Raw genomic sequence first — 26,590 nt, 5'->3', positions numbered from 1 at the left:
TTCCTTAAGTCTCTTTCTCTTCCTTTTTTTTCATAATTTTACATGATATGGTCTTGAATTCAGACCATGAACGAAACATTTGACAAGAAAATTCATAAATTATACAGCTATTTTCTGTGAAATGAGCTGTGGTCATTTTACTCTTGTAAGGGTTAAAAACAAACTTTAACTAATTAACATACATATTTATTCTGTACAATTATTTTACATCAGGAGGAAAGCACATACCCAACAATATCTACATTTCTGATATATTTTCCATCACAATATTATATAAATAAAAAATTTTGGCAATGACACTGAGAAGCAAAATTTCTAGTTTTACTTGTAGTACTCAACATAAAAAAAACTAGAGGTCTAATATAATTAATCAAGGGTCAGCTCTAATCTTCAAAGCGATGAACTGGTCTCCGGCATCTGCATTAAAGCCCTTGGCATATTTCATTCCAGGTGCCTGCAAAAGATACATAAAATATATATATACTATGATATAAAATGGTCCTTAATCATTATACAAAAATCATTCAAATCAATAAGACATACTGTTACAATACCATGAAAAACTATAAGAAAAAAGAGATAAAGCCTATTCTCTATCTTTCCTGGAGCTACCTTGCTAATGCAGGAAACAGTGAACAAGAAAGAAAGATATCTAAATAGCACATGATAAACCATGAGATAGGTGTACTCTGTGAGAAGTGACACTAACTTAAAAAAAGGTATAGATCAGAGCATCAGCTGACTGACAGACAACTTGGGTGTGCTGAAAAGGTCCAGGCACACAGAAAGGATCAGTGAAGACAGAATTACCAAGAAAATCTGTGTCAGAAGCACATGGAGGATGGAGAGAGGTGAAACAAAAGACAGGAAAGATTGAAAGATAAAATAAAGAAATCTTTGGAGTATCACATCCTCCTGCACGTTTAAGTTTCAAGGACTTACAATCACTGTTGGTATATATGTCAGATATTTTTAGTGGGATAAGATTTCTACTTCTTAATGAAATCTAATACATGTAATTAAAGAAATCAGTAGCAATTATCAGGTTTACTACTTGTCTTTTGTACTTTTCTAACTCCCTTGCAGAAGAGAGCTGGCACAATACCAACAAATCAAGATCCAGTCAATCACAATGTTACTGTAAAAACAAATCCAAACAAAATCAATAAAGAAGTTTCATTTTCTATGGAAAAATTAAGATTTTTCAACTGATTTGACATTTTCACACAAATCCTTTATCAAATATGAGCATTATGGTTTGTAAACCCTATAGTACTAAGTAACTATCAGAAAAATTTTCTATACAAATGTAACAAACGTTATGGGTGGCATTAGGTACATACAGATCAAGGTACTCTTAATATTTAGAGCAGCTATAGCCATTGGGTAAAAATGTGAGCGCATAATATAGCATCTAACCTGACTGATGTACAGTGCGCAAGTAACTTTGAGCTAATAAAGAGATGATGATCATTTTCCCTGCATCTGAACTACTTTAACGATTTCAGGCATTCTATGCCATTTACCTTATCCCTTTCACTCCAGCAGTCCTAATAGCCAGGGTATACCTTGGGTGGACATATAACTCACTTATATGGATAGCATAAGCCAAATACCTGAAACACTTTAATGTTTGATACTATCTGTCTATCTATCTATATCTCTGATGCATATTCCATTCAGGAACTCCCTCAAGCGGGTGGCCACAGCAACAGTCTCCATAACTAGTGAACTCTAGTGCCACTTCTTAGCCTTTAGTGCTTCACCCTTCAACAGGCCACTAGCAGAGAATAAGTCTAGCAGAGTGTTTGCAGAGGCTCCTTCCTAATATTCCTACTGGATACTTCTACTTAAAGCACCTACATCGATCTATTGCTCCTACCATATTGCCAAAAGGCAGGGTTAGTACATAGCGTTCCACAAGAACTGTGTGGGTTGTGTTGTCAAGTGTTATGTGTGACAAGGAGAGATTGCATTGTAAACAGAATGCCAGTTTTCCATGTGCAGGTTAGGCCAAAAGAAAAGACAGTTACCTGGGTCAGAGAAGTGCAACTTGACAACCACTGAAGTGCTGGCTAACTATGCAGCTGCCACTAACCCTCCCAATACCCAATACCTCCCTAGTCATTGGTTGCCTATCAACAACTTACAACCAACAAAGAAGTTTGGCTTCAACTGTTCTGAAATATTCTTCAACATCTTTAGTGTGCAGGTATTCCAGCAACATTCACAATTCTTTCGAGCCAATTATGTAAAGTACCTGATGCAAGAGATCAAATCTTCATGCTAGGAGGATGGATTACAAGGTCGGGTGACACAGTAACTGAGATTATAATTGGAGGGTATGAGGTTTTCAATGTAACTGAAAATATGGAATTTACAAGTTATGTGCAGAAAGAGACAGTGTGATTCTGATAAAACACCAAAACCTATATAAGAGAGGTTAAAATACCTGCAACACTACCATGAATTTAAAAATGGTATCACAAAAACATGTCATAAAACAATTTCTAAAGTATTCATGTATATCAGAAACGTAGGGGTCTATTATTTAATATCATCATTAATCATACTACAAAACAATACAGCTTGCTAAAGTGTGATACCTTTCATTCAAAAACTACATCAGCAAGACTAAATGTGGACCCACCATTCGAAAGGAATGTTCCAAAGTATTACTGACAACATATTTTTCACACAAGCAAACTAAACTCACACTACATCAAGTAAGTAAATTACCACATATCAGAATAAAGTTATAAAATACTTACATTATTCCAAACATCATTGAACTTCTTCATCTCATCAGCACTTGCAAGCAACTCAGGAACAGAAGTGGTAGGGACATTGATCCACTGCATAATCCAGGCCTTCTTCAATGTGTACCTTTCAGCATTACAAAATATATACAATTGCTAGACATGAATTACAAAAAAAGACTTATACAGCATTTATTGTTCTTCTCACCACACTCTCATTCCTTACATTCATTTCTACTCCTCTTGCATTTCCTTCTCCCTTCCAAAACCATCCATTTCCATTCCTCTCTTTTCAGGTATGTTCTTTCCTTCCAGAATAATTCCCATAAACTTCCACTGTTTTCCTGTAAAACCACTTTCACAGCTTCCCTTCTCATCCTCTTCCATTAGTTTTCTTCCCATCTTCTTTCACTATTTCCCTTCCCATCATCATTAAGTTTATAATGAAAGACTTTTCAGCCCTTTCCTTTCGCATCCTCTTTCAGTTCTTCCCTTACCATCTTCATTCATATCTTCCCTTCTCAAACTCCTTCACTTCAACCTCTGATATCTCTAAGTCCTTTCCCTCCTTCTCCTCCTTTACATACTCATCCAATACTAGTACTATATCTGGAGGAAAAACCTGTTTCCAGTGAAGGATGAGACATAAACACTAGAGAAGATTGGCTACCTTCATCTTATTGAAATGTTCGCATTTCAGAAAAGTAAGTTAGAGAACTGCCAAACAGTCATCAAGGGAAAAATTCCACAAAAGCTTTGAACCACCATTTTGTAATTTTGAGGGCAAGAGAGATCATGAATATTCTATGTAAGATCTCGCTGGAGGTAGTAGTGATGTTATCAGTACACTAACTATCTGCCCCTTTTAACCTCACACATGGTGGTTAAAGGCTCTGATGATTCAGTCTAATATATGATAATTTGTTAGCTCTTTCACAGCAGCCTCATAGGACAATATACTGTTGATTTTCTTTAATGAGTGAAAAAATCAATAGTATGCCTTACCTTAGAGTGATTCTTTATGAGAATAATATGAGAGATACCTACAATAATAAACACAGCATTTATGTATATATATGTGTATGTGGGTGGGATGGGCCATTCTTTCCTCTGTTTCCTTGCACTGCCTCACTAATGCAGGAGACAGCGACTAAGTATAATAATAAAATAACCTACAATAATGTATGTCTATCTCTCTATCTATCTATATCTCTGATTCCAACAGCAAAAGAGTCTCTATAACTGGTTAACTCAAGAATGTATGTTCACCAAATACACATGATCAACTGTATTGAGGAGGGTTTGAGATTTTCTGTGAAGACAACATTTTTCATATAAACAATGACTGGATCATTAATTGTTTCTGTCACTGTTCCAACCTGATGAGATATACTTGGCACTTGTCTACCAACCACTACCATCCATAGCATACTTTCATCTGTGTATATCTGTGTGCATAAACAATGACAAATAAACACAGAAAGTAAAAGAAGGCATCAGGCAATCACAGCAATATATGATGAATGACGGTGCAACAAAATTTGAAAATGATATTGTGAACAAGGCCAAAGATAATCAAAGTTCTCCTGAAATTCATCAAGTATAAATTATCACTCTGAAGAGCAGTTAATCAGGATATGGAGTTAAATGAAAGGAGTCGAACAGGATGACCTTAAGATAAACAAACTGCTGAATAACAACTTAAAAGAATTTTCACAGTGGAAGACATACAAACCCAGTGCAAGCAAGAAAGAACTGAAGGTCTTAGAAGCAACAAAACTGTTAAAAGAGAATAAGATGACAATTAAAGGGCCTACACCCACTTAAGGCTGATGGTCCTGCTAAATTTCGCCATATGTGATGAAGAAGTGTGCAGGTATACTGGATGTCCAAAATATTGTTCATTGTGTCACTAGATGAGTGTCCCACCAAAGGACTATCAAAGGGCAAATGTCATGCCTATATCTAAGAAAGGAGATCAGGAAACTGTAGAAGAGTGGTTAGTAAAACACTTGAAAGAATCCAAAAGCAACTGGATGACTACTGTCAAGGAAAAACTACACAAGAGAGACAATATGGATTTTGGGAAAGGAAGTCTTGCATCATAACAACAAAAGAATATGGAAGGATTGTGTTCCTGAAATGCCAGAGTGTATGTGAAAACATATGAGATTGGTAAAGAAACTGGATCTTCATGTGAGAAAATGGGGAGACTCCTCTATTAGTAGAAAATTACTGAAGAGAATGGGAACAACGGACAAATGTTGATTTTCTGATACTGAACCACACATAAGATTCATAAAGAAACTGGATCTTCTGGAAGGAACATTGGGAGGCTTCTTTACAGAACAGAAAATTACCGAAGTGGATGGGAACAAACAAAAAAAATGTTGATTATCTGACACTTTACCAAATATGAGGTTTGCCAATAAAATGGATATTCAGATAGGAACAGGGGAACACTCCTTTATAGGATAGAACATTATCCAAGGGGATGTGAACAAAGGACAAATGTCAGTGAGCTTTCTCAAACAGAGTTGAGCTAACTAGTGACATGCTTCACGGATTGGTCCTAGGATAGATACTCTTCTTGACTGATAAAAAATGACCTACCAGAAGGGATGAACTCATGACGAAATATATTGACAATTGATGCCAAGGTCATTATGGAAGTAAAGAGTAATGAGGATTGTATCAACTTACAAGGGAACTTAGACAAACTCGTAAGATGGTTAGAAACATGGTTGATGATATTCATCCCACGTAAATGCAAAATAATAATATTATCATTACTTTGCTTTTACCTGGATTGGGGTGAAAGTGAGCTTCAATCCCCACCTAACACAAGAGCTGTCTCAGAAGTTCATTAAGGTTTAGTCCAAAACAGAAAAAATAATTACTGAAAAGATAAAAAATACTTTCCAATATGAATATTACCTTGTGGCACTGAAGCCAACTAATCTACAATAGTGCCTATGTGATATAATTCAAGCCAATTTCCAAACAAAATATAGTAACATCTATACTTACAGCATACGCTTCGTACACCAAGATGTTTCATCTGGAAGAAGCCAGTCAGCCAGCTTTGGTTTATGCTTTTCACACTTGAATTCCAGGCGCTCAATGTCCTCAATAACTACCTCAGGGTCCCCCTTTTCAGACCAGTCATATATCAGCAATTCTGCATGGACACTGTGGAAAAAATATTCACCATAGTGAGCAACTATCTAGCTCATGCCTATACCATTTCAGATACATTGTTTTCATCCCATTCTAACTAAATGAGCAGAAGCAAATACTGCTGCCACAACTGTACATTAAAAAACCAGAGCTCCAGCATTGAGAGATAAGAGCCTGAACATTCATGAAGGTGAAGGCATGTATGAGATAGATTGAACAAGGGTTAACATATGTCAATGAGATGAACCAGGGCACACAAAGTGGTCTCACTACAGCAGGAAACAGTAAACAAGTATGAAATATTCCTTTTCATACTTGATCGCCACATCCCACACAATGAGCTGCCAGAAAACACAGGAAGAAAAGTACATAAGCTCACATACACAAATATTAACATATACGCACATTGGTTTCCAGTGATGGTCAGTCTGTAGCAGGGGTTTGTGATGTCCATATGGTTGTTTAATTTGTTTATGGATGAGGTGTTTTGGGAGGTAAATGCCAAAGTCTTTAGAGAGAGGGGCAAGTAAGCAGTCTATTGGGGATGAGAGGGCCTAGGAAGTGAGTCAGTTGTTGTTCACCGATGATACAGCACTAGTGGCTGATTCCTGATTCAAGTGACAAACTGCACAAGCTGGTGGATGAGCTTGGAAAAGTGTGTGAAAGTTGAGAGTAAATGTGAATAAGAGCAAGAATATTAGGTTCAACAGGGTTGAGGGCCAAATTAGTTGGGATGTGAGTTTGAATGGAGGAAAATTGAAGGAAAAGAAGTGTTTTAGATATCTGGGAGTGGACTTAGCAGTGAATGGAACCATTAAAGTGGAAGCAAGTCATATGGCTGGGGAAGGGGCAAAGGTTCTGGGAGAAATGAGGGAAGCATCAAAAGAGAAAGCTACCTCACAGAGCAAAAATGGGTATATTTCAAGGAATAGTAGTTCCAACAATCTTATATGGTTGTGAGATATGGGCTACAGATAAGGTCGTACGGAGGAAGGTGGATGTGTCAGAAATGAAAATACTTGGGGACAACATGTGGTATGAGGTGGTCTGATCGAATAAGTGATGAAAAGGAAAGAGAGATGTGTGGTAATAAAAAGAGTGGGGTTGAAAGACCAGAAGGTGTGTTGAAATGGTTTGGACATAAGGAGAGAGGGAGTGAGGAAAGGTTGATAAAGAGAATATATGTGTCAAAAGTGGACGGAAAGGTGAAAGGATGGATTCAAAAATATTTTGAGCAATCAGGGTCTGAACATGAAGGAGGGTGAAAGGCATGCACGGAATAGAGTGCATTAGGATGATGTGGTATATTGGGGTTGACATGCCATCTATGGACAGAACTACAGTACATGAAACATCCAGGGTAAACCATGAAAAGGTCTGTGGGGCCTGGATGTGGATAGGGAGCTGTGGTTTCGGTGCATTAAACATGACAGCTGGAAAATAAGTATGAGCAAGCATGGCTTTTCTTTGTGTATCCTGGAGCTACCTTGCTGATGCAGATGGTGATGCTGTTTCCTGTGAGGCAGAGTGGTGCCAGAATGGATGAAGGCGAGTAAGTATGTACATGTGTATGTATGTATATGAATGTGTATGTCCAGTGCCATTGTACAATGGCAAAGAAGATAAAGGTGAGTGTTCAAACTAAAAAGGCATAAGTTTGTTGAGTACACCTGGAAAATTGTGCGGGAGCATATTAATCAAGTAGGTGAAGGCATGTACAGAACATCAGATTGGGGAGGAGTAGCATGGATTGAGAAGTGGTAGAGGAAGTGTCGATCAGACGTCCACTTTAAAGATTGTATGTGAGAAATACTTAGAAAAACAGGGATATGTATGTGGCATTTATGGATCTGGAGAAGGAATATGATAGGGTTGATAGAGATGCTCTGTATAAGGTCTGAAGGACATAAGATGTGGAAGGTAAGCTGCTAGAAGCAGTAAGAAGTTTCCATCAACATTTAAGATATGTGTACAAGTAGGAAGAGAGGAGAGTGAAAGGTTTTGAGTAAAGATCAGTCTACTACAGGGGTGTGTGATGTCACCATGGTTGTTTAATTTGTTTATGGATGGGGTGGTGCGGGAGGTAAATGCAAGTTTTGGAGAGGGGCGAATATGCAGCACTTTGGGGATGACAGGGCCTTAGAAGTGAGTTAGTTATTGCTCGCCAATGATACATCACTGGTAGCTGATTTGAGTCAGAAACTGCATAAGTTGGAGACGGTCTGGTAGTGTGAGTGAAAGTATATTGAATAAAAGCAAGGTTATCAGGTTCACCAGGACTAAGGGTCAAGTTAGTTGGGATATAAGTTTAAATGGAGATAAATTGTAGGAAGTGAAGTGTTTTAGATATCTGGGAGTGGACATAGCCGAGGAATTATGGAAGCAGAAGTGAGCCATAGGGTAGGGGAGGGGGGGAAGGTTCTGTGAGACATGATGAATGTGTGAAAGAAATGGGTATGTTTGAAGGAATAGTAGTTCCATCAATGTTATATGGTTGTGAGACATGGGACATAGATACATTTGTGCAGAGGGTGGTGGATGTGTTGGAACTGAAATGTCTAAGGACAATATGTGATGTGAAGAGGTTTGATCAAGTAAGCAATGAAAGGGTAAGAGAAGTGTGGTAATAATAAGAGTGTGGTTGAGAGAGCAGGTGACAGTGTGTTGAAATGGTGCAGACATATAGAAAGAATGAATGTATAAAGGCTCATAACGAGGATATAAGCATCAAGGAGTGGAGGGAACAAAGAGAAGCAGGAGACCAAATTGGATATGAAAGGGTGGAGTGAAGAGGATTTTGGGCGATTGGGGCAAGAACATGCAGGAAGGTTGAAGGGCATCCATGGAATAGAGGGAATTGGAATGATGTGGTATACTGGGGTCAATGTGTCATCAATAGATGAACCAGAGCATGTGAAGCATCCAGGGTAAACCTTGGAAAGGTCTGTGGGGCCTGGATGTGGAAAGGGAGCTGTGGTTTCGGTGCATTACATATGACAGTCAGAGACTGAGAGTGAATGAATGTGGCCTTTTTGTCTGTTGTTCTTGGTGCTGCTTCGATGGAGGGGGGTACGTTATTTTGTGTGCGGTGGGGTGGCGACGGGAATGGATGAAGGCAGCAAGTATGAATGTGTACAAGTGTATATATGTCTGTGTATGTATATGTATGTGTACGTTGAAATCTATATGTATGTATATGTGCATGTATAGTCGTTTATGTATATACATGTGTATGTGGGTGGATTGGGCCATTCCTCATCTGTTTCCTTGCACTACCTCACTGATGCACGAGATGGGGATTAGGTTTTTTTTTTTTTTTTTTTATACTTTGTCGCTGTCTCCTGCGTTTGCGAGGTAGCGCAAGGAAACAGACGAAAGAAATGGCCCAACCCACCCCCATACACATGTATATACATACGTCCACACACGCAAATATACATACCTACACAGCTGGTTTACCCCAGACGCTTCACATGCCTTGATTCAATCCACTGACAGCACGTCAACCCCGGTATACCACATCGCTCCAATTTACTCTATTCCTTGCCCTCCTTTCACCCTCCTGCATGTTCAGGCCCCGATCACACAAAATCTTTTTCACTCCATCTTTCCACCTCCAATTTGGTCTCCCTCTTCTCCTTGCTCCCTCCACCTCCGACACATATATCCTCTTGGTCAATCTTTCCTCACTCATCCTCTCCATGTGCCCAAACCACTTCAAAACACCCTCTTCTGCTCTCTCAACCACGCTCTTTTTATTTCCACACATCTCTCTTACCCTTACGTTACTCACTCGATCAAACCACCTCACACCACACATTGTCCTCAAACATCTCATTTCCAGCACATCCATCCTCCTGCGCACAACTCTATCCATAGCCCACGCCTTGCAACCATACAACATTGTTGGAACCATTGTTGGTATAATAAATAAATATAATTAATAATAGTGCCTCTTACCTAATTTCTTTCAGATACTGCTGCTTATAAATTTGGTCCATGTAGGAAAGGAACTCTGTTGTATAAAGTGGGGAGTTAGCTTCATGAGGATAATTTCTTTCTTGAATTCTCTGCTGAACAACTTCAACAGGCATGTCAAGATATATCACAAGATGAGGACGCATCAACTCTGGTACACCCATCTTCTTGCACTCATAATAATATTCACGCGCTGAAAAACAAGAATGATGATGAATGAAGTCTATCAAGTATTATCAAGTTCTTTTAAAGTTTATGAGATTTTGATCCTAAGAAAGGATGGTGATTTATATCTGGTTCTCCAGTCAACATGTGCTTCCATGCACTCACACATAATTCCTTTACATAAGTGGAGAAGAATTAATTGGGGGCATGGGGCATTCAGTGTTATGAATGGAAATGATGAACAACTTGTAGGAGCTGTGTGCTGAAAAAGGACAGGTGACTGAAAATACCTGGTTTATAATATTAGGTACAGTAGGGGTGAGGGTCAAGTCAATTGGGAGGTGAGTTTGAATGGAGAAAAACTGGAGGAAGTGAAGTGTTTTAGATATCTGGGAGTGGATCTGTCAGCGGATGGAACCATGGAAGCGGAAGTGGATCATAGGGTGGGGGAGGGGGCGAAAATTTTGGGAGCCTTGAAAAATGTGTGGAAGTCGAGAACATTATCTCGGAAAGCGAAAATGGGTATGTTTGAGGGAATAGTGGTTCCAACAATGTTGTATGGTTGCGAGGCGTGGGCTATGGATAGAGATGTGCGCAGGAGGATGGATGTGCTGGAAATGAGATGTTTGAGGACAATGTGTGGTGTGAGGTGGTTTGATCGAGTAAGTAACGTAAGGGTAAGAGAGATGTGTGGAAATAAAAAGAGCGTGGTTGAGAGAGCAGAAGAGGGTGTTTTGAAATGGTTTGGGCACATGGAGAGAATGAGTGAGGAGAGATTGACCAAGAGGATATATGTGTCGGAGGTGGAGGGAACAAGGAGAAGAGGGAGACCAAATTGGAGGTGGAAAGATGGAGTGAAAAAGATTTTGTGTGATCGGGGCCTGAACATGCAGGAGGGTGAAAGGAGGGCAAGGAATAGAGTGAATTGGAGTCATGTGGTATACAGGGGTTGACGTGCTGTCAGTGGATTGAATCAAGGCAAGTGAAGCGTCTGGGGTAAACCATGGAAAGCTGTGTAGGTATGTATATTTGCGTGTGTGGACGTGTGTATGTACATGTGTATGGGGGGGGGGTTGGGCCATTTCTTTCGTCTGTTTCCTTGCGCTACCTCGCAAACGCGGGAGACAGCGACAAAGTATAAAAAAAAAAAAAAAAAAAAAAAAAAAATAATATGAATGTATACAGGTATACTTATGTGAGTAGGAGAGATGGTCAGAGGGCATTAACAGATTAAATATTGATAGGCATGTAAAAGGGAGACTTTTGGAAGTAAATATGCTGAGAGGGGCAGCTGGTGGAATGTGTGATCACCATCTTGTGGAGGTGAGAGTGAAGATTTATAGAGATTTTCAAAAAAGAAGGAAAAATGTCAGGGAAAAGAGAGTCAGGTGAACAAGTGACCTTGAAAAAGAGACTTGTGTGAAGAAATATCAGAAGAGACCGAGTGTAGAACGACAAAAGGTGAGAGTAAATGCAGCAAGGGGAGTAGGAGAGAAATGGTAAGTATTTAAGGAGGCAGTGCTGGCCTGTGCAAGAGATGCATGTGGCAAGCTAAAGGCAGGAAGTGGGCAGATTAGCTAAGGTAGGGAGTGGTTGGATGAAGTAGTAAAATTGCTAGTGAGAGAGAGAAGAGAAGCTTTCGGGCAGTAACTGCAAGGAAGGAGTGCAAATGACCGGGGGATGTATAAGAGAAAAAGGAAAGCAGTCAAGGGGAAGGTACAAGGGTTCAAAAAAGGGCAAATGAGAGCTGGACTGAGCAAGTATCAAGAAACTTCAGGGAGAATAAAAAAAAGTGTTCTGGAGGAAGGTAAATAATGTATGAAAGACAAGCAAACAAATGAGAACATCGGTGAAGGGGGCAAAAGGAGAAATGGTAATAGGTAGTGATGGAGTATTTTGGACTGTTATATGCTTTTGATGATAGTGACTGACGCAGGGTGTTTTGGTATGCAAAGTGAAAGTTGTGGAGAATGAAGAGAGAAGAGGTAGTGAAAACCTTGTGTAAGATGAAATGTGGCAAGCCAGCTAGAGCAGATGGTATTGCAGTTGAATTCACTAAGAAAGGAGTGACTGTGTTGTTGACTGGCTGGTAAGGATTTTCAATGTATGTATAGATCATGGTGAGGTGCCTGAGGATTGGCAGAATGCATGTATAGCACCACTGTATAAAGGCATGGAGGATAAAATTGATTGTTCAGACCACAGTGGTATAATTGCAGGAACTCCACAGGAAAATGAAACATTAAAAGTTCCCAAGGGCACTTTCGAGCAATGATCACATCATCAGGGGAGATACAAGAATGATGTATAGAACAGTCAGTTGATATACATGAAGGAGACACAGCTAGGATGCCATTTGTACACAAGTGTTACTGAATGCTGGTGTTTGAGTATGTGCATTCAGGTCTGGCAACATGCCTGCCATAAAGTTTCATTATGTGAACAAGAAAGGGGACTGTTTACAAATTCTATCAACAACAAAGCTATCAAATTTGTAATGACCTTCACTAATATCAATGTTATAATTCTTTGTGTATCTAATAATAGAAAACTCAATGCTATTTCTCATGGTAACGGAGTACTGAGTTAACAACTGAATTGGCATTACTCCAGCTCCAGTCAATACAATGATCATAATTCTTAACATGATTCAACAAAGCATTTCATTCTTGTCCTGTTCTTATACTATAAGTTGCTTAACTGTAACATAAAGACCCTTCCCAGTTTGCCCAACATAAACATATTACAATTTTTACAAGGCACCATATAAACACAGCCCGCAGAACTTTCTGGTGAGTTATTGATTAAAATATACCTTATATTATTGTTATTACTGAAGCCTACATTTGCATTACAGGATTTAAGCAACCTGGAAAGTAATGCAAAATCATCACTAAAAGGGGAGAACTAAAAGATTCTTGGTAAACAAGATGAGGTTAGGGTTTAACTCTATAAAATGATTTCTCTGCCAACTTAAGGGATTTGTAGGATTCAAAAGAATATATCTTCTTAAACTCATCATCAATAAATTCTGGACTGCAAAGACATTATGCCCTAAGGAACATAGACTGAAATGATGATAATTTAACTGTCATTATGCTCTAAGGAACATTGACTGAAATGATAATTTAACTGACAAAGCTGAGCTGGGCAATAATAGATACTAATGGGTGGCGATGGAAACGGATGAAGGCAGCAAGTATGAATATGTATACGTGTATATGTCTGTGTATGTATATGTACGTAGACATTGAAATGCATATATATGTATATATGCGTGTATGGGCGTTTATGTATATGTGTGTGAGTGGACGTGTATGTGGGTGGGTTGGGTCATTTCTTTCGTCTGTTTCCTTGCGCTACCTCGCTAACGCGGGAGACAGCAACAAAGCAAAATGAATAATAAATATAAATGTGTATATGGGTGGGTTGGGCCATTCCTTGTTTGTCTCCTAGCGCTACCTTGCTGACACAGGAGACGGTGGTTAAGTATAATAGAAAATAAGATAATGAACAAAATTGGCAGGTTTTCTGTATATGCTAAACTTAAACACATTTCTATCCCTATGAATCATATATTTTATATTTATTTATTTATTTTGCTTTGTCGCTGTCTCCCGCGTTTGCGAGGTAGCGCAAGGAAACAGACAAAAGAAATGGCCCAACCCACCCCCATACATAATGTATATACATACACGTCCACACACGCAAATATACATACCTATACATCTCAATGTACACATATATATACACACACAGACACATACATATATACCCATGCACACAATTCACACTGTCTGCCTTTATTCATTCCCATCACCACCTCGCCACACATGGAATACCATCCCTCTCCCCCCTCATGTGTGCGAGGTAGCACTAGGAAAAGACAACAAAGGCCCCATTCGTTCACACTCAGTCTCTAGCTGTCATACAATACTGCCCGAAACCACAGCTCCCTTTCCACATCCAGGCCCCACACAACTTTCCATGGTTTACCCCAGACGCTTCACATACCCTGATTCAATCCACTGACAGCACGTCAACCCCGGTATACCACATTGATCCAATTCACTCTATTCCTTGCCCTCCATTCACCCTCCTGCATGTTCAGGCCCCGATCACACAAAATCTTTTTCACTCCATCTTTCCATCCCCAATTTGGTCTCCCACTTCTCCTCGTTCCCTCCACCTCCGACACATATATCCTCTTGGTCAATCTTTCCTCACTCATTCTCTCCATGTGCCCAAACCATTTCAAAACACCCTCTTCTGCTCTCTCAACCACGCTCTTTTTATTTCCACACATCTCTCTTACCCTTACATTACTTACTCGGTCAAACCACCTCACACCACACATTGTCCTCAAACATCTCATTTCCAGTACATCCACCCTCCTGTGCACAACTCTATCCATAGCCCATGCCTCACAACCATACAACATTGTTGGAACCACTATTCCTTCAAACATGAATCATGTCATCTAAAAATAGTAATATACAATTATTTCCCACTTCTACAGTAAAGCTGACAGAAATTACTAAATTGTTAAGTAAAGGAAGAAATGTCTGTAAATTTATATTTGTTAGCCAAACAAAAAAAATCATCTACATACCTAAACCATATTGCATTAGAGGGTAAGATATCACTTAATAATTCTGTTTCAAAGAATTCCATGTAAAGATTACTTAATACTAGTGAAAGAGGGTTACCCATCAACATAACAAATTTCTGAGCATAATATCCTCCATAAAACTGAAATACCTCGCAAACGCGGGAGACAGCGACAAAGCAAAAAAAAAAAAAAAAAAAAAAACTGAAATACACAGTCTCTTATACATAATTCTATTACTTCAGTAAAAATTAGAATTTGAAACAGGTAAATCCTCTTGCTTTTTTTCAATTTTCTAAAAGAAGGAACAGAAGGGGGCCAGGTGAGGATATTCCCTCAAAGGCCCAGTCCTCTGTTCTTAACGCTACCTTGCTGATGTGGGAAATGGCGAATAGTATGAAAGAAAAAGATCAACCAAATATTCTAAAAATGTCATCAACTGGAACTTTTGATGAACAAAGATGAAATATCCGAACTAAACAGTCTGAAATCAAAATCACCATGGATATCATTAAGGTTGTTAACTAGATCCACATTGTTCATGATATCGGAATTTGATATCTTACCCACTTAGGGAATTAATAAAGAAACTGGCCATTTTGATAATGCATATGTGATAGAGCCCATGGTGGGCTATGCTGTCAAAGGACTGAACCAGGGGATGTAAAGTGCCTAGAGTAAACCATGGATAGATCTGTGGGGCATGGTTCTGGACAAGGAGCTGTGGTTTTGGTGCAACACATGACAGCAGGAGAATGGACGTGAGTGGCTGTGGCCTTTCTTCATCTGTTCCTGGCACTATCTCACTAATGCAGGAAATGGCAATCATGTATGAAAAAAATGTAGAGAAGGTAACACACTGTCCATAATAAAAAGGTTCAAACACCTGGTCTCTCCATTTAAGTGATAAAGTTCCACTAGTCGCATATGCAGCCTCAGTCAGTGGAATGCCATACATACTCACCCAATAAAATATTCATAACATGGGTATTTACCATTTCCATCCTTGTTTTTGCATACCACTTCCCCTCACATACTTAAAAAAAATATTACAAAAAGGCATTTCAGTTTCTCAGCCACACTTCATTTTCCCTACATGCATTCATCTCAAAAATGTAAGCAAAGGATAACTATTTCACCTTTATGAAAACAAGACCAGAAAGAGTATTATTTAGGTATATCTTTACAGGGCTGGTCCTAAGTCTTCAGCATTTTAATATCTTAAATGTCCAACATTTCATTTGTACTCATGTTCCATTCAGCCCTTATCATCTCACCAAAGTGCTCCATAAGATGTGATGTCAGATAAGGTTTGTTGAACAAAAATTCAAATAATTAATAAATAAATAGGGGTTTATTAGCTGTAGGCAGCCAATTGCAAAAAAAAAAAAAAAAAAAAAGTTGAGAAATCACAGACATTACAGAACTTTAGCAATCATGCACGCACATTTGGAAACCAAAAAAATGCAATGCAAAAAAAATATTGACAATAGAAAAACTCAGCTGATGTTAGCAATCAGACATGCCAAGCTCATTTTCAGTGAACGGTTTGTTGCTCTTATCTTCCTGGTCGATGACAAAGACTAAAAGGAATTGTGGTTGTACAGATCATCTAAAATGAATAATCTAATTAGTTTATACAGAGGATATAATACATATCATCATGTGCTACTGTCAATGCTGGACACACCTTGCTTATTGCAAATGTTATATACTTGCTAACCAAAAACAATGACCTTAAGGGCCATTCACTGGCATCAGAGATATAGATAGATATAGACAGATAGATAGATAAAGACAGATAGATAGATAGATACTGGTTTATCAGCCATTCATTCCAAAGTTTTACTAATATCTCATCCACTTGCTAATATTTCAAAAGTTCAGTCCATAGACTTCATTACTAAGGTAGAAAAGGCAAAATGATATGAAAAAAGAACGACACTGACCTTATGGTTAAAATATTGGCTTCTACCCATTTTCTGCCCACTCAAAAACCCTTGCAAAAATAGGAGGGCCTCCTAGTGTAGTGGCTAGCATTACTGACCCTGAGCTGGCATGGGCTAGCCCAGGGTAGAACTTTTACAGGTTCCAATCCTGTGCATGGCAGTAAGCCCTCAGCCAATGGGTAACTAACTTAGGTTGGAGTGCATGTGAATGTATATATATACACAAAAAGGAATAGACATTGTTTATATACCTGAAAACTAGTATAAAACTCTCTTTCCATAACACACATATAATAATCACAAACAACTGCAAGTGCTAAAGTGAATGAAACAACTACCTGCACATCATACAATAACTAATGAATAAATCAATGCATATCACAGCTAAATGAAAGTTGTTTCATTTTCCATTCCTGTAGAATCTGCACATACCTGCTTTAGTCATATATCCAAATTTGGTCATTGCCTCTACAAAGACAAAGTCACTATACACACTTCTGTCCATTACAACACCCTGACCTATGGAAAAAAAGATCCTTTAGCACAGAAACTTTCTATGTTCTATACAATATGAACCCTACACAAGCATTACTAATGGAAAAAATTTATGTACAATTGAAATGAATCTGTAGAGTGTAACAGCATCTCCATGTACAACTATAATTTTGCTAAACATTGTTTCTTACTTCAGCAGCTCCCATGTAATCTGATGATAATCTCAACATCAAACTCACCTGTATTCAGTACATGAGCAAGAGCATCTATGTACTGACTCATACGAAGAGTGAACATTTCAAATTGAAAAGAATTAGCATTTGGGTGTGTTGGATTTTGGAGGAAATCTTTGAGATCATAAGATCTCATTCTCTCCGGCAAGAGGTCATCTAACTGACGCAAGTCGTAGCCATATGAGTTGATGTAGCACATGTCCAAGTTGGCCTCAGGCATATACATCATGTCCAGTTCGTCAGCTATTTCCTGTTCAACAGTTGAGTGATCAGAATAAGAGCACAAACATACTGCAAAACAGGTTTACATCAAACTTAAATCTTGTGTACTATATACATGCACACAAACTATTAATATCTTTTTCCTACAGTCCATGAATGTTAAGTACAAAATATTAAGGCAGCAAAAATATTTAGTTTAGGATATAGATTTATAAGCAGCTCTCACTTACTCCATAATCAACTTCATTTCTAATAAATCAAAATACATCTAAACATTTATAAATAAACACTAAAAGAAAGAGCATACACCAATGAAGTGCTTTAGGCTCAGCACTTCTTTGTCACCCATTTATTTTACGTTAATATGAAGAAAGAGGCGAAGTTTACAAAAAAATACATTATGTTCAGAGAGGCAAGGCTGCATAAAGGAAAGATAATCTTCTCCAGTAATGTTCGACAAAGGAAACCTTTGGGTCAATGATTTAAAGATGAAATACAATTCAAAATAAAATAACCAATATACAGAATGTGACATTTGCATCCAGTTCAGGGTAATCACATCAAATAACAACTGTGGTTAAAAGAAATTTTACTGGAACTAATATATACTAAACTTATATTTACAACTTCAAAATTACAAGCTACATATGTCTAAGTTTCAATGTCATATCAGACTCAGAGTAAGACACTAAATATCAACAACAGACTAATAACAAAAATGACTATCCTATCAAATTACCCAAAAGCCTGTTGCAAATGAATGAAAAAGAATATTCAAAATTACTTGAATTATTGAGCAATATCAATGGCAACACATGGAATGAATGCTTGTTTTCTAAATGAACAACAAAAATCTAAATCAAAAGCACATGAACACATATTCGAATTTTTCATGATAACAGTGATATTCATGCCCAAGTTTTGTCATCCATCCCCTCTGCACCATTTTTTTAAATAATATTTGAAACTGCTAAAATCTTTCGTAAAATATGTATCCATTGCATCAACGTTCCATTGTGGGGATGCAAGACAAAAACAAAAATACACATATATTTTCTGTTTTGAAGATGGTGAATATGAGGGGTGGAAGTTGGTGGCTAAAAATCCTTCCCTCCTGAATCATAATTCTGTAAATATAACAGAGATAGCAAAGCAAGGACTTTTCCTCAGAGGTTCAATTCCTAATGCTACCTCACAGCAGTGGGAAAGTTACGTATCTCAAAAGGGAAATGAACATGCTAAGATAGAACTAACATGTTTCACCTGCTTGTCACACTTTCTTCAGACCCACATGCCTCTAGTGCACTGCTATACACAAGCACTATATAAATGGTTGAGCAAATGTTTCATTAGTTACAACATAGCGCTACATGGTGCTCCCTCTGGTTACATCTGGTATAACCCAAAGTGTGGTATTGCTCATCAATTTTCTTCTTCAAAGACCTATCCACTTATGAGTGGTCATTTACTAGTGATCACACAATTCTAAACAATTATGATTCACAAAATTTAGAGAAACATAACTGTAGATGCTGCATTAAGAGACAGTGATTCCCATAGGATTGCCAATTAATTGTAATTTCACAGAGTTTCCTTCTGAGTTAGCTCTTCCATCACCTTTACAAAATATATAAACAGAACCATTTTCCACACTTTCGATGTCTGCATACAATATGTACCCAAAGGCTCCCTAATGGTAATAACTACTACTTCTAAACTAAACTCTAGGTTGTTCACTTAACTTCAACTGAACATGGATTATCATATACCTTGGCAAAGTCTGTCTTTCCAGCGGCAATTGGGCCATCCACAACAATGATCTTGGTGTTGTCATCAAAGCGATGAGTTGTCTTATCAAGCAGTGACTGTATATAACCATATCTATCAGTCTTATACGGATAGGGAATAGGTCGACTGTAGTCTTTGCTGCGTAGAGCTTTACTTACAATTGTTGCTGCCTGCAAATAATTGTAGACTGTAGTCCTCTAAAATAAAATGATCTTTGGCAGAAAAGATACATGATATATGTATACTGGTCAACATATATACTTTAAATAATTACTTTCAACACAAAGATATGGTTTTATAACTATAACAAACATTACTTTCTTTTTTCTTTCAAAACTGATCACATTTTTTCTTGTTAGTGACGTAGTGCCAGGAACAAATGAAGAAAGGCAGCATCCACTCACATCCATCCTCAGTCTGTCATGCGTATATACCAGAATCACAGCTCCTTATCCACAACCAAGCTCAAAAGACCTTTCTATGGTTTACTTCAGACACTATACATACTTTGGTTCAGCCCATTCACAGCATGTCAATCCCCTGTATATCATGTCGTTCAAATTCTCTCTCTCCCATGCACACCTTTCAGCCTCCTGCATGCTCAAACCCCAATCACTCAAAATCTTTATCAATACATTCTTTCATCTCCAGTTTGGTCTTTCAGTTTCCCTTGTTCCTTACAATTCTGGCACATATATCCTCTTTGTCAATCTTTCCTCACTCATTATCTCTACATGTCCACAACATTTCAGCACATCCTCTCAAACTTAAGTCACCAACATCTGAAGTTTCACACTCAAATCTGCCAACAGAGCTGTCCCACCAGCAAATAACATTTAACGCACTTCTCTGGCCCTCTAATCTCCTACAGACTGCATGCTCACCCTTCTTTCCAAGACTCTCATATTTTCCTCCCTTACCACCTCATCCATAAACAAATTAACACAACCTGCTGCTGACCAATCTTCACTCAGAACCATTTATTCCCCTCTCTTTCTACTTATACACATGTCTTACAACCATAATAAACCTTCTCACTGCTTCTAGCAGCTTTCTTCCCACAATGTTTATTCTGAAGACATTTCAGAGGGAATTTCTATTAACCTATCATTTGCTTTCTCCAGATCTGTAAATGCCATCCGTTTCTTTAAATATTTCTCACACATATTCTTCAATGCAAACACCTGATCCACACATCCTCTACCACTTCTGAAACCAAAATTTTCCTCCACAATCTGACACTCTGTACATGCCTTCACCCTCTTAATCACTACCCTCCCACACAACTTACTAAATACACTCAACACTCACATCTCTATAGTTTGAACAGTCATTTTTATCACCCCCTTGCCTTTATACAATGGCACAATGCATGCATTCTACAAATACTCAGACATCTCCTCATGATCCATAAATAAACTGAAAATGAACAACACAGTCATCTCCATCCTCAATAAATTCAACAGCAATACCATCCAATCCAGCTGCCTTGCTCATTTCATTTTAAGTAAAGCATTTATCACCTCCTTTCTCTTCATCAAACCACTTGAATCAATTGAAAAAGAAAATGTAAGACATACTAGCATTGATTTAGTATGAAAATTGGAAGAGTAAAGAACAGGCACAGAGAGGGGAAAGGTGTATTTACAGTGAAAGGATCCCTCTTAAAGTGTGTCTTTCAAGAAATGGAAAAACTCTAAAATAATAATCAAGAGTTAAAATTGTTTTCCCAAAAAGTTTAATAGAAATCCAACATTACATAAGAATGCCTGTTTTCACACACTAAAGTACTGGAGTATTTATGAAAATTCTATGCTATTATTTCTAACCAACTACATAAACATACGAATAAAGAATTACATAAGAAGTATTGAAATCCTGGTTACATATATGAGACACTGTTATGATTTAAAATGCAATTCAAAATGCTGTCTGTCCAAAAAGTAATACCATATCATTTACCTGTGGGCGGAAAAGAGATGTTGGAGCTACAAGAAAACTCCCTTGGAGTCCTCTCATCGACAACACACCCCTCCTTATCACTGACAATGCCATCTGAAAGAAGTGGTGCTCATAGCAATGCTGGAATCTTTTTCAATAAAAGCAACTTATCCTTACAGACTTACTGAAAAGAAGGAATCTCCTGAAAAATTCTAATAGTGTAAAACAATTGTGAAAAAATTTTCTCCACTATGAAAGTACATATAGGTGAAATTTCTAACCAAAGCTAAACAATAAGTTACATAAGGATCTCCTCAAATTCACTGGTATCTTAAAACACCTAGGAATCTTTTCACAGATCAGCTATGATGATATCAAAATCTTTAAGTAGTCCAAATCTTCAACTCAATACCTAACCAAATCACTACAAATAAAAAGAAATCTAAAAGGCAGATTCAAAATACTCATTAATCACTCTCTCAAAGTGGTTCTTGCATATCATTTAATCCATACATAACAGTTGTAGGTACAAATATGGTAGCAGCTCAAGTGGTTCTACTCTAGTCAGCATTATATAGAAGGCTCCAGTCACAATAAAAGTCTTCACAGAAGCCAAGCCCAAGCTAAACTCTGAAAAGTGTTGGAAAAAACTGTCCAAGAGTTTTTGTGGAAGTGGAGAAATAGCCTTTTAGAAGGGTGCATGTTATAGCTTAAATTTAGGAAAGACAATAGAAGGTTAAGAATTTGAAAGCTTTGTGGTGTGCTGAAAGAAAACGACAACACATGTGGTCCACCCTTAGGCTGTTGACAATTGCAAATGAATCAACAAATGCAGAAGTTTCCTGAGTATTTCACTGCTAAGCTAACGGTGGAGGGGATACAAGCAGCCATATCTTAGGAGCACAAACCAAATCAATGACTACAAAAGTGGGAAGACAACCAACAGCATGGGTAAGTTTTGAAGTAAGACTACGAGAGCTGAAATGTTGACTTGCTGTGGATTCTACTAAACAATCAAGCAAGCATGCAAGGCTAGAATTTCACCAGATGTCAGACCAGTGCTCCTTACATAGTTGGCTTAACTGATCAGAAATTAGGTAGTGAGCAGGACCCCCCCCCAGTTTCACAAAAGCAGATTTAGCTACATATGTAAAGTGGGCCTTCCAATTTAGATAAGATGGCTATTCGATGAGGTGGTGTGGGGTTCTCATTTGTTCTGCTGATTTTTTACAAGCATATTACTTACTTTTACATTAATAAACCCAACAGATTCCCTGACACACCACTACCACTTTATTCAATATGATTCAATGTAAAAGTTGAGGTAGTTTCATCCTCTTAAGGTAATTATATAATCAAAACACCAACATACTTGATACCCTGTTCAGTTCTCATCCTTCACGCTATTTTTTTCAACTAGGGCAGAGTTGCTGTATAATCTTACTTAAATAATAACTCTCTCTCCTTATTTAAATCATGTTATTCTCTTTCATAAGTATATTCTATACTCAAATACCCTATTAAGCATTTACATTGGGATATCAAAAATATCCCAATGTAGCCACTTAACTCAAAGGTTTGCCAACATACAAATAGTAAAACAATGTAGTACATACATTTACACTTCCCTGATCATTACACTATCATTGCTAAACAAAATCGCTCAATATTGTAGAAGTGATATAGAACTGAACTAGAAAATTACCCCATTAATCTACTCTGCTCCAGGATGTCACAAGCTGGTTGACATCTTGCACCATTTTGGCAGAGCTCAATCATGAGCGTGCCAGGCATATCTCTAACAGAATACTGAATATTAAGAATCTTTACTGTTAAATTAGGTTTTCATTAGTTCTGGTGATGTATAAGAAGCATTTCATTTACTAGAACTTTTGTAGTGATTAACCCTTTATTTATTTCAACATTCATAACCTTCTACTATCTCCAAATTCTGTATCAACAGAATATAATGCTACAAATCATCCACCACAACTGTTAACGTGCTATATAAACACTACGCTTGCAGTGATTAGGAATCCTCGAAGACAGATGCCTCGATAGTTAACGCAGAAAGAGAGCAAATCCAGGTCATTGTTCACCCTAACTTAGTCTAATCTAAATAAAAGATGAGAGAGAAAAGTAAGGTGAGGTTGCGAGTTTGATGGTTACATTACGATCAACATTGGTACGGACTATATATTTATATGTCCTGCAGGGCAGCTGTCCTGCATGGTAAAGGTCCTCTTAGGATCCAGCGGCACTTCGACCCACTGCTTACAGTACAGAGAGGAAATCACTTATTATCAATTTGTGAAAGGGATGCATTGATAAAGAAGATTTTAGATTCATATAATGCTATACAACTATTGTGATAACTACACTAGCATTTCTAAACAAAAGCATTCAAACTAAACTCACTAGTGATGCAGAGTTTAAAATAGCAACCTAACTAAATATCAAACAATAAAGTACTAGTCGAACAATTATCAACCTGTCGGCAAAATAACCAAGGAGAAGCTATAAATAAAGTAGTTAAAAACTAACTGATTCCACCCCAGAATTACACTTCCTATGGGTTATAGTGATAATACATCTACAAAATTTTTATAAACTGCCTCGTCTCTTTCACTATCTTTTCTGTTGAACTTATTAATCCAGATAAAACCATCTGCCGGAATCCCTAAGTGATATACACGTTAATGAGCTCTTAACCTATATAATGGCGCTATCTCGTGATTGTCATTATATTTTCTTGTAATAGTAATGAAACCTGCAGTGTAAAACGCATAAATATCCACCAAATTACGAAAAATAAGGCATTATTACTAGACTTACCTCTGCTGTGGCTCTCTAGTGGTCAGTAGAGGAACTACATCTGTTGGCTTCCCGCTAACCTGACCCGGATTTAGAATTTATCTATTTAATTCCGTATTATATATTGTATATCTTATAGAATAAAAAATATAAATGATAATAAATTAGGAGCTATAAAGAAGTTAAGATGAATGAGGACCTAAAATGATGATATTTTTGTGTCAACTTCTCATTGTATTATAACAGAATTATATGTTAAATTTGGCCAGCAATGTTTTTCCGGGACATTTAAACCCACTATAAACACTATGTAGATTTCTTGTCAGGCAGTTTTTCATAATAGATTTTTATTATACATGAGAAATACTATCTTTTCATTTCCATAAAGTGTGAAATCTTTACAGTTGTACATCAACTGATCTAAACTGTACAGAAAATTATTTAGTGCATTTGATATCCATAGAACTCATTAAACAGAGCATATCACAAATATATTTGTATTCATTTAGATAAACATGTGTTATTTGTCTACCATGATATATTAAATGTTATTCACATTACCTAGAACCATACGATATTCTATCTTTCGCCTCTTAATTGAGCATGGAAACATGAAAAAAGGCTGAGATGGGATTAATTACCTTTCCCCTCATCTGAATCTACCTCAAATATTACATGATTAAGGAAGATGAGCAGCGAAATTGTGCAAAGAATTTCTATGGACATATGTTTGTTGAAAAAGAATAGAGGAGTAATTAATTTGTTAACCCTAGGACCTCACTTCTGGGGTTCCTGCACCAACGAGGTTGCGCTCCACGCAGGAGCAGAGTATGGCTGGCTCATTGCAAGCGACTTAGATTCTCGACAACGTTGTATGATTTTTTCGACCACTGATGATGTCAGAGCGTACTCGAGAGTGGTTCCTCCACTCGGGATGTTACCAGCTGCAGGGGTGGTTCAGGAACACCCATATATGGCCAGATAAAACATGGAACGACTCATTCCCAGGGCTGCTGCAAAGCTATCCCCCCCCCCTCCTCACCCCAATCTCAGTTCCCCCAGTCTCAGTCCCCCCAAGTCTAAGTCCCGCCCAAGTCTAAGTACGGGCCCCCCCCCCCCCCCCCCCCCCCCGAGTCTCAGTTCATTCAGGGCTCCCCAGGTGGCAGTGGTGCTGATGTTTACAAATATAGTTCACTTTGGCACCTCCCAGATGGCGTGGATGACCTTGAAGCCCAGCTCAAAGCCTTTGGTGTCGTGTACAAGTATCCCAGGCATTCCTGTATACGCAGAACCTGTCGTGCCACGTGTGAGAAAAGCTGGCAGAATAATTGAAAATCGACCATGACGATGATAGATTCTCGACCATAATGATATCAGTTGCCATAGTCAATCGCTCTGCTGTCTCGCTTGTGATTATCTGACTTGTTCAAATGATCGATCTTTCTGATCCTCAGCCAAAATCATCAATTCCCTCTGCAATCTTCACCTCTAAGTCCACTCTGAAATATTCCCTCTCGTGCCTTACCCTTTCTGCCTCCCCTAATGAACCAATACCTTCTCTCCATTTTCCTTGCATGGGGTCCCCCGAATGCTGCCCCATCTGTAGGTGGACAAGACGTATGGTCAAGGTGATGTGCCTCCTAGTGTCCCAAGAGAGTGCGTCCCCCGAGCAATCTCCGGTCCTTGCTCGTCTATTTCGTCTGTGTATAAACAAGAGATCCTGTAAGCCTGCAGCCTATCTACAAGGACACCATCTAACCTTTCTTATCTATTGTCTCACCGCTCTCACTTCTACTATCTCTGAAAGTCTTTGATACTGTCCTTAATTCCCATCTTCTCTAAGACTTGGAGTCCCATTCTCTCCCACAGCTTACCAAAAGTGCAAGGCCCACAGGTGATCTTCTCTCCTATGTGACTCATCTCTGCTTCTCCTCTCTCGGGGATTTTCATGAACCTCCTCGACTTTTCCAGATGCACTTGACACCTTAGGGCATAAGCATTTGCCCTCTACAATACCTTTGGCTTTTGTGCTTCTTCTCTGGTCTGTCATGCTTAGCTTCCTTTGCACTCGTTGATGGAGCGACTCCTTCTTACCTTATCAACAACGGTGTTCCTTAGGGTTTTGTGCCCAGTGCCTCACTTCTTTCTTAGCTTCATAATCCATCTATCATTCTCAACCTCTAACTCTATTCTTTCAATTGTCCATCCCGTCTAGCCTCCAATACTCGTTCTTTATCTCGCACTGAACATATTTCCTTACCTGATTCAGACCCAAACATCTATCTAAATCATATTCATTCCCAACCGTTAAATTTCAAAACTGCTTAACTTACACCCGCAGAAATAGAATAGCCATAAGCATATCCTCCAGTCTATCACGAAAATTCCACGCAATGAACAGCATAAAGTCTACTTTTCAAACACTGGAGATGTTGTATATGTGCCATAGATATCATT

General features: G+C 38.2%; 1 protein-coding gene across 1 annotated transcript; it reads right to left on the bottom strand.

Moving 5' to 3' along the window:
* Positions 1-170: 170 nt before the first annotated feature.
* Positions 171-24,211, bottom strand: ND-42 (NADH dehydrogenase (ubiquinone) subunit ND-42). Its single transcript, XM_071685378.1, has 9 exons — positions 24,155-24,211; positions 21,341-21,433; positions 19,360-19,548; positions 17,375-17,618; positions 17,073-17,159; positions 9,900-10,110; positions 5,790-5,951; positions 2,772-2,886; positions 171-454 (listed from the first exon to the last, which is right to left on the bottom strand). The coding sequence occupies exons 2-9, from the start codon at positions 21,431-21,433 to the stop codon at positions 371-373; spliced, it is 1,185 nt and encodes a 394-aa protein (XP_071541479.1). The 5' UTR covers positions 24,155-24,211; the 3' UTR covers positions 171-370.
* Between the last annotated feature and the right edge of the window lie 2,379 nt (positions 24,212-26,590).

Source organism: Panulirus ornatus, chromosome 40 (genome assembly GCF_036320965.1).
Source record: "Panulirus ornatus isolate Po-2019 chromosome 40, ASM3632096v1, whole genome shotgun sequence".
Lineage (NCBI taxonomy): Eukaryota > Metazoa > Arthropoda > Malacostraca > Decapoda > Palinuridae > Panulirus > Panulirus ornatus.
This window is presented reverse-complemented; position numbering and strand designations above follow the sequence as displayed.

Coding starts and splice junctions, on each gene's coding strand:
- ND-42 (XM_071685378.1), bottom strand. CDS start 21,433: ATGGCATTGTCAGTGATAAGGAGGGGTGTGTTGTCGATGAGAGGACTC. Junction 19,549..21,340: donor CATCTCTTTTCCGCCCACAG/GTAAATGATATG, acceptor AATTATTTGCAG/GCAGCAACAATTGTAAGTAA. Junction 17,619..19,359: donor GAAAGACAGACTTTGCCAAG/GTATATGATAAT, acceptor ACTGTTGAACAG/GAAATAGCTGACGAACTGGA.